Consider the following 9,612-nt stretch of genomic DNA (forward strand, 5'->3'; position numbering starts at 1 on the left):
TATAGCCCCAACTCTCGGAACCTTCAGCCCATTAACAGGCAGCAGCAACCAACTATGTAAATGTAAAGGGAACTGGACGTGCCCTCAGTGGACTTGGGAAGTTCCCTTGACAGTACATTTCCAAGCTCCACTTCATTTTGACAGTACCTTTCTCTTTTCTTTTGCAGCTTCTGCAGCAGGCCACCTCCTCCAGCAACCTGGGTGCATTCAGTGGCATTCAGCAAATGGCTGGTAAGTCATGAAGCGAGCCTTGCCTTTTGACCGTGCTGTCATCTGAATTTGGGATGGGTTCAGAAGCTGGGGAAAATACAAACAAAGAGTAACTACCGGTCCTAGTTGCTTTCTGGCTTAGGTGTTAAAATTAGAGTCAGCTGCTCAGAAGTTGATCTTCTAACTCTGGCATCTCCAACAGTTATGAGAAAATTTGGGGGGCTGAGAATTCCTGCACAGTACCCTCCACAGTTGTGTTTATTATTTTTTTTTAATGGGTTTGCCGGCTGGGGGATTTCCAACAAGATTCCTATATCCAGGGCAGCTGCCATGATTGACATCCCTCTAGAATTTTAATAATAGGCAGTCAATAAGAATGTTTTGACCTTCGTAATGAAAGTCAGGCTTGCAGGCCTATCTCTGATACCGTTTGCAGTCCCTTGATAACCACAGACAATTAACAGGGTGCCTTTTTTTTTTTTTTTTAACTTCAGAACCCCAGCTGACAGAATTGCGCATCAGAATCTTTTATGGGAAAGTAGAATCTTTGTTCTTGAGCAAAATCAAAGTGGGACTGGATTTGAAAGCCGGCTCATGAAGGATTTCTTTTTATTATGAGCTGTGTCAGTAGTAACTGAGGGGCAGTGATTAGTGAAAGGTCAGTCCTGCTGTGTCACCTTCCAGGCTCACATCCTAACCCGCACCACGGGGCCAGGGAAGGCAGCCCACACGATGAATCAGAGCACAGGTGCCAGGAACCTGCCGCGAGGAGCAGTGAGGAAGCTTCTTCCTTGCTTGATTCCGAAAAGATAGGGGAGCGGAGGCAAGGAGAACAGACTTGGGGCATGTTAGAATCGAGCACAGTTTGTTTTCATCAAGGACACCCTGAGTCAATGAAATGAACCCAGGATGTACAGAATAAAAGCCTGATTTCCTTATTTGTCACTATGAAAACTCCTTTTTTCTTTTTTCTTTTTTCCCCCTCCCACATGCATATCCTTGTGGGGTTTTTTCTTCCTTGTTTCATTTTGAATGGATCTGGAGACTCTGGAACGAGCACACGCAGATTTCTGTTCCTGTATGTCCAGTTGTTGTCAGCCCAGCCTTTTGTGGTGGCCTCCAGGGTTAATATAACTTGTCTGATGGGACATACTCGCCTACAGTAAAAACATTGCTCAGTTACCCGTGGGGCTTTAAATCTGGTACCCCCAGCTTGTTCTATTGTAATAACACTTTTAGATTATTATGGGAAAAGAATACATGTTAAAATAATAAGTAGTGAAACCATTCAGCAGAATGTTGACGAATACATTTGGGGAAGCTGGCCTTGGAGCTGAGCATCGCCTTCAACAGTTGATTTATTTTTAGTTCTGTGAAGGGGATTGGAGAGACAGAACTAAAATATTCAGAGAGTTTTCTACGTTTTAAAAAGAGAAAACCTTCCAGATTGCAAGCTCTGAAAGAAATGCTGAGATGTGTTGCATTTTCCGCCAGTGCAAGATTTGGTTTTCTTCTAATCGAAGGGACCCACCCAGATCCAGAATTAGAGTCTTTCCTTAGAGGAAGCCTCAGGCTCTCCCGTTCCCACAGTTGAATTATGCAGAGAAGGTCACTGGGTCCTGAGGCTATTGCCAGGCATGTTTTCTCGGGTGGACGGTGCGCCTTGTCACTCTTCGTTAGGCCACAGGCGCCCGTGGCTCGCCAGGTCAGGTCAGGATGGTAGCATCTGCACGCCGTGTGCTCATTTAAAAATGGAGGGTATCTGGGAATCACCTGAGAAGGTGCATGGGGCAGATGGCTAATTTAAAGGTGGTCTGTGAATGCGCTTGGCTCTCCAAAATACCCCTTTCTCGAACCTTTGGCATTAAATTCAGCACCGAGGCTGCCCAAGCTGTGCATTCGAAGGCCGAGTGGCCCATTTTCCACTGTCACCTCGAGTAGTGAGGATGAAGGACATGGATGTCAGGGTTCTGTCTGCCTGGCCGTTTCTATAACAAGTCTCCTTCATTCCTGTGGAGAATCAGGTCTCATCTTCCCAAGTGTTGGAAGCATCGTGGTTTGGGCTATTTTTTTCAACCAAGTGCTCTTGGCCCCCTGCTCTTTCTCTTCTCCCAAGAGTAGGGCTTAACTTTTGTCAGCGCTAGTCACCTAAGCCAGTCTCAGAAAGTGGGTGGATCATAGAGGCCCCTTCTTGGAGGACGTTTCCCCAGAGCACCGACTTGTGGGACGGAGGGCCCCTCTTCCGCATTCCCCTAAAAAGCCTCTCTTCCTTCCCCTGCTCCCTCACCTCTGAATCACCGATGCTCCGAGGGGGCGTGGCCTCAGCCCTCACTCCTCTAAGTGGCACTTGTGACTGTTTTGCGTGGATGAGTAAGTAAATTTATAAGTGTTGGATACAGTCCCAATGAAGCTTAAGTGAAATACCTGGTTTTTTAATTAAGAAATTTGACTTTAGCCTGATGTCTAAGCCACAGACCATTACACAACCTAACGACTGTATCTTCATGAACGAGTTGTCAGAGACTTGGGATCAGCGAGTTGGTACAGCGTCATACGTGTCACACAGCCCGTGGTATTGACATACACGGTGGAAGCAACATGAAGGAGCCCGAGAGGTGGCTCAGCCCAAAGCACCCCTGGGTTTACGATGCTGGTAAATTGAGTGAGATTGTGGCAGAGAGAGCGGGCACCTCCACAATGCAGATGCCACGTTCACGTCCTCCAGGGCCAGAGAATAAACTCCACGTGGAAAATTCGAGTACTGCAGCTGAGAGCACCATCACCAAAGAGTGAAATATCATTTCGGAAAACGAGCACTGTGCTGTGAACAGCTCTCAGAACAGAATGGTCTGTCCTTCAGGAAATTGAGGTGTCTCACTAGAGTCTAAAATGTCTCATTTGAATGAGTAAACATTTTCCGTTTGAGGAGAAAATAAAAGAAAGCTGGAAAAAAACAGAAAAAAAAATTAGGAGGAGACAAGTTCCTAAGTACTTACATCAATAAAATTGAATGAGACATCAACTATACTTCTTTTTTCAAAAAAAAACAACACCATTTTCCTTTCAAACTGAAAATAACTTCAGGCATGTTTTATGATTTTATAAAAGGGAACCTTTACTATATCTGAAATTTAAAAAGCAGAAAATAGATTAGTAAGGATAAAATTTTTATAAGCTGACCGCATTTATGTGCATTCTTCAAGTCGATTGATTTCACTTTCCCTCTCATAACTTCTGATAAAAATGTGTCCATTTCTCACTCAACTGTGGTATTCCATGAATTTCTGAAATCTCAAAAACGTGGGGTCTGTGTTCAGGCCAAGGGTCTGGATTTTTCCTGAAGAAGAAGGAATTAAGGGGAAAGTGGCTTTCCGGTTTTCCACTTATTTATGACAACTGTCATCTCAAAAAAGCATCGTGTTAGCAAAACAAGGGCAGTATTGCACAAGTTTGTTTTTCACAGAGCTTCTTGAAATAATCATGGGGTTTATCCTCACAGCACGGCCAAGGACAAAACCACTACTTGTTACTATGTAACAGTTGGGAAAACTGAAGTACAAAAAGTTCGAATAAGTTCTGTGAGCCCAAGGACCAGGAAATGGTATTCTATGGGTTAGGATACAGAATTCCCAAATATCATCACGCTTTATGAGATAGGGACCGTTAGCATCCCGTTTTACAGGTGGGACAACTGAGGCAGAGAGAAGTTAATTAACAAACTTGCCCAGAGTCACTAAGCTAATCAATGGCAGATCCACGTTACAAACCGATCCAAACCCCGAGCTCCCTCTGGCCCCCGAGATGGTCACACAGCGCTCCGCGTCTCCACAGATCCAGGTATGTTCTGTCAGCATGAGCCTGGGTGACTGGTCTGCACAAAGGGTTGAAGAGGCCAAATAACAAACGACTCTGAGCCATCGATAAACAATGCAGGAGAAGCCCCAACTGCTCAAAAAGCAGCAGTTGTGGGTCAGCCCCAGGAACACCTCCTCCCTTCGCTCTGGACAACATTCCAAATTTATTAAGGGGGTTGTTTTTTGTCAGGGGAAGTATTTTTCAAGGGTGAGGGGTTGTTAGTAAGAGATTACAGAGATTAAGAAGCGATGGCCAAAGAAGAGCATCTTGTGATAAACAAGGGAAAACTGCTTCCCTTAGACTTCTGATATTCAGGAAAGCTGGTAGTAATTCGCTTCCAGAATATCTGGCCTAAGTTTCCAAAGTCACAGTGAAATCATAGAGGGCAAATATTTTCCCAGAACAACAACATCGCAACTACTTTACCTGTTGGAGATCCCCTCCCAGCAAAGGCGGGCTTGGAATGTCTGTGACGAGCGAAGAGGGAAGAAGACTTCAGCAAAAACTGTGCATCGGAGGCTGAGAACCTCACGTCAGGGACACACTTGGGAGGTGTGCAAACTGGACCCACGAAGACCCCGAGTTCTTCCCACAGCCAAGCAGCCTCCTCAACCCACACTTCCTGCGAAAAGTGCTAACAGGCCTTCTGAGAATGTGCCATTACCACCCCCATCTGTCACTTTTTAACAGACCTGATTGGCAAGCGCTTGTAACAACTGACATCTGTTCTCGCTCATTGAAATGCAGATTTATGGTAATTGCTCCGAACAATAAGACAGAATTACCTAAGGTGAACATTAAATTAAATTTTCATGCTCTTCTCCTTATAAATAATTTTTTTTTAATCTTAAGTTTCAAGTAGGCATAATGTGCATCTGTTTGGTACATAATTTCTTCGTTTGGAGAAGGGTTTTCTTTTCCCGAGTAATGAGTGAAAAGTTGAAGCCCTGTATTCCCCCAATTTTTTTTTTTTTTTTTTTTTTAGCCCTCTCGATCTCGGCACACTGTTGGATTTCCTAAAACTCGTTTAAGTGTTTTGCATTTCTCGTCACCCAGATTGTTGCCCCTGGTTTGATGGGTGCCCATCCAAGCAGCGTGCTTTGTGAGGTTAAATGGGGGTGGTTTTCTTCTCAGAGAAGAGCTATTTGCCAAACCAGAATCAGCATCACACACCCACACACACCCCACGCCTCCCATCCGGTGCCCTTTCAGGATCCTCGCGTGGGAGGAGCCGTGATGAGATGGGCTGGTGGGTGGAAAAGCAGAGGCGCTGTGGAAGGAACAGAGGAGGATGACAGGACAGGGTGTGCTCACAACAGAAACAGACGGAGAAACAACCAGAAATGTGAATTCAAAGTCAGCAGAGGCAGACACCCCCTTTCAGACAGCCTGGGGGGCCCAGGACTGGCCGGGCCCTGGTGGGTAACTCTGGCCGTCCAGGGGCTGAGTCTGCAGCAGCTGGAGGTCTGGAGAGAGGGTGTTGTGGGTACCCGGAGAGCCTGGTACAGTTGAGGAGGTAGCGGATGAAGCTTGGGGTGTGTCCCCACGAAGCTTCCGAGCCGCTTTCCCAGCGTGGGACAGACGCCTTTCCCAGCAGCAGCATGGCCCCCAAGCCCCTTCCCTAAATGAGAGGGGAGGGGAGGGGAGGGGAGATGTCCACGCTACAGGTGAGGAGCCTCTGGCTCTGGGAACATCCGGGGTGGGAAGAGACAAAGCATCCGTCACGGAGGACGTGCGCTGCTGTCGGTGAAGAGTCCAGAGATTCTGCTCCACGAAAATTGCCCAGTCTCTCACGGAACCCCAGATGCACCCCTGTGATGTGCCGATGTTAGCAGTGCTTAGAAGGCCCGGGAGTGGTGCAGGGGTGTCCTCCCTGGGACGGTTTCTTTCTGGGGGGATGGACTAGAGAATGGGCTTTGGGCCTCCACCTGGCCGGACAGAAGGACACCGTGCAGGGAACAGGTGCCTCTGTGGCCCCATGGCCCACGTCCAGGCGCATCGAGACCCACGGGAGGTGGGCAGGCACACCTGTCGAGTCCCCACGTGCGTGCTGCCCCCTAGTTTCCTAGCTCCAGCCTTGGCATGGGACCTGCCCTGGTGTCAGCCACCAGCTTACATGTTCTTGGAGACTCTCTAGTTGGTTTTGTTTTCTTTTGTTAGCTTGACTGTGTATAGGTTCTGAGGGGGAGAAAGAGCCATCTTCTTTCATCCTTTTCCTGCATTCTCTGCGCCATCACTCCCGAGCTCTGATCTCTTCTCGATTCCTCTTGTCGCCACCACCAACCCCAGGCCTCTTTGTTCGATGGTTTTCTACCAGGACTCACATGCATCACTTTTAGTCTATCTAGAGGCGTTGGAAGTCCTCCAGCTTCTTAGGATCTGCTGCCAGAAAAGTGCATCCATTATACACATGCTTTTTCATAAAACTTCAGGGAGCTCAGAGACACCCCCCCACCCATATCTCATCAGGGGAGAGCTCCAGGGAGGAGCCCCTGAGCTAAGTGACAACCAGGAGGGAAGCTGCCACGTGACCCGCTCAGTGTTCAGAAGAGGGTGTGGCCCACGGTTCCCCGAGGATGCGTGGGCCGGGGTCTGTAATGTCTCGATTCTGAGCATGGAGGGGAGAGGAAATGAGGGTAAGAAACTGAAGGGTTGATTGAGTTCAAGACAAGATCTAGTACCTGGTTAGCTGGGTTCTTAGCTGCTGACGCAGATCACAGGTTCAGTTCCGGGCCCTCTGGGGCTCAGGTGCCCGGAAGCCAAACAGGGGCACCATTGTACACGCATCCTTGCACCCTGGGCTCCTGCTAACCAGGACCCACGCGTGCTCGTGCCAGGCAGCATCCCTCACCCACGGCCGTCCTCTGCTGAGATTTCATCAGAAGGAGCAAAGCCATGATGGGCAGGTGTCAGGAGCTGGTGGACGTTTACGTCTGATGTCCCGGCCCCTTTCCTGTGAAGCCCTGTGTGTGTCACCCCTTCCCTCCTCTCACTGCTTCCCCATGTCCCCCCACACTTCCCAGGTGGGAACCAAGAGGGACAGAGGCACAGGCGTGGGGAGGCTCGGGGGGCAGGGTGGGACCGAGAACCAGCCTCCCGTCCCCAGGGCTCTGACCTTCCATGTTCTCTGTGGCACGTGGGACTGCGAGAGTTGTTACAAATGCTAACTAAGCGTGGTTAGTGTGTCCGGCACGTGCTTTGTCTTTGGTGCCATTATCCTCATTACTGGGGGGTGATACTGTTGTGATTGTTATCCAGCTGATAAGAGTCTGCTCTGCCCTGGGAGTTGTTCTTTAGCTTCAAGTGTACGAAGCATTTACTCTCTTTACCCTCGAGGTCCGTTCAGTTTTACACCTACTTCACAGCCAAGAAATCCAAGAGGCAGACAGTTAATGGGCTCAAGGCCAGGGAGGCTGGCAGAGGGGAGGCCGAGCCCAATTGGAGCCCAGATGTCCTGGAGGCGGAGCCCGTGCTGCCTCCAGTAAACGGGGTCCTTGTCACTGTTGTCACCAGCAGGGAGAGCTGTGCCTTCCAGGCCCGAGGAACACAGGACAGGTCGAAGGGAGGAATGTCGGGGTCGGGGCTGGGAACAGGACTGCACCCAGAAAAGTGAGGAGGAGAGGAGGGGGGCCTCCCGGAGCCCACACGGAGGGCCACGAAGGGACAGACTAGGAGGACGGCCCGGCCTCTTCAGCTCTGCAGCCGCCCGGCGCTCCCCTGTCCTCTTCTCATCCCTGTCAGACCAGAGACACAAGAGGGAGGGGATGTGGGGATATATGTATATGTACAGCTGACTCACTTGCTTATAAGGCAGAAACTAACACACCATTGTAAAGCGATTATACCCCAATAAGATGTTAAAAATAAAAAACAAACACCAAAGACGCATGAGAATGAGCTTCTGGATCCAGGCCTGTTTCCAGAAACGGACTGGATTGTCCCCAGTCCCTGATTCCCCTCCGTTCTGATCTCCAGCAGCCTCCTGGGGCAGGGAATGTCTTGTTTTCCCCACTTAATTCTGGGTGCGGCCCCGTCTCTGGCCTGTCGCGGCCATGTGGTAACGGTTGGCTGGCCGGGCGGCACCTGTGGGTCCTCCTGCTGCTTCTCTCCATCGAACGCTCCCCCTCCCTCCTGTGCCCCCCCATTCCTTCAGATGCTGGGGTCACCACGGCCTCTCCTTCCCAGCTTCATCTCTGCTTCCTTTGGTCTGTTTTCTCCCCCTCAGTGCAGTGCGGTGGTTGGACAGAGTTGGCCCTGCCCGGTGTGGCACCCCAGAGCCCGGCCTTGGCAGTGGAGGCGGGGAGGGGCTGAGCGGGGCAGCCCCCAGGGGTGAGGGGTAGAAGGGGGCACACAGGGAGAGGACGGCGGGACAGAGAGCCCAAGTGTGGTCGGCGGGAGTCTGGGACAGCACTGAGTGTTGTGGGTGAGATGAGGAAAACACACGGTCCTAATAAGTATTTGTAGAAGGGATTAATTAACAGTTGAGGGAAACAGTCAATATTTGAAGCTGTTGTAGATACTAAAGAACTAAGAACAGAGACAAACCTTGTTTGGGTCTGTAGACAGCACTCTTTTTTTTTTTATAAATTTATTTATTTTATTTTTGGCTGTGTTGGGTCTTCATTGCTGCGTGCAGGCTTTCTCTAGTTGCTGGTAGTGGGGGCTACTCTTCATTGCGGTGCACGGGCTTCTTAGTGCGGTGGCTTCTCTTGTTGTGGAGCACGGGCTCTAGGCACGCAGGCTTCAGTAGTTGTGGCACACGGGCTTTGTCGCTCCACAGCATGTGCAATCTTCCCAGACCAGGGCTCAAACCCACGTCCCCTGCATTGGCAGGTGGATTCTTAACCACTGCGCCACCAGGGAAGCCCCAACAGTGCTCTTTATAGCAGCGTGGGAACATTTCATGCTGTGTGTTGCCCTGTTCATTCATCTTCCTTGGATCCACCCATCACCTACTATGAGTGAAGGTAGCCATGTGTGTGTGTGTGTGTGTGTGTGTGTGTGTGGACTTGAAAGCGAATAAGGCATCTCTGTCCTCAGGGAACTTAGTATCTAGTGGTGAAGGTCAGCAGTACGTACAAACGATGTGAAAGGAGGAGGTGGGGAACGCAGCAGGAGTTCGGAACAGCGATGGGGGAGTTTACAGGTAACATGCAGAAAGTGCGCGTTAGACACAGACTGTCAGTCACCCTCCGCGGGAACGTGCCTCAGCCTCTGGAGGGTCTGTGAGGCTCTGACCCAGCTGAGCGGGCTGAGCTCCTTCCAGCCCCAGAATCGGGCCGTGGCTCCGCCAGGCAGGCCGGAGCAGGTGCCCTGGGGGACCCTCCGGCCCAGGCCGAGGAGGATGCTCAGCTGATCATTACCCGTTGCCAGATGTGCAGACTTCAATGTCGGTGCTAAACCCTCCTCTCGTCTGCACAGCCGTCTGTTGGTGACGGTGTCTGGTCGACTGCGTTACGTCCTTAGCACATTAAAGGGGCCGTGGCAGCCAGGCCGGTCCGTGCTGGTGCAACACACACACACACACGCACGCACACACACACACAC

At 50.3% G+C, this 9,612-nt stretch overlaps 1 protein-coding gene across 11 annotated transcripts in view; it reads left to right on the forward strand.

Annotated features, from left to right (window-relative positions):
- Positions 1 to 9,612, forward strand: part of CELF2 (CUGBP Elav-like family member 2) — a 304,739-nt gene that overhangs the window by 246,454 nt on the left and 48,673 nt on the right. For all 11 annotated transcript variants that reach the window (XM_027121595.1, XM_027121594.1, XM_027121598.1 and 8 more), the window contains one exon: positions 168 to 231. In XM_027121595.1, the coding sequence (XP_026977396.1) occupies positions 168 to 231 (64 nt within the window). The remainder of the gene's footprint in view (positions 1 to 167; positions 232 to 9,612) is intronic.

This window comes from Aethalodelphis obliquidens, unplaced genomic scaffold (genome assembly GCF_003676395.1).
Source record: "Aethalodelphis obliquidens isolate GAN/ISIS:26980383/991018 unplaced genomic scaffold, ASM367639v1 scaffold23, whole genome shotgun sequence".
Lineage (NCBI taxonomy): Eukaryota > Metazoa > Chordata > Mammalia > Artiodactyla > Delphinidae > Aethalodelphis > Aethalodelphis obliquidens.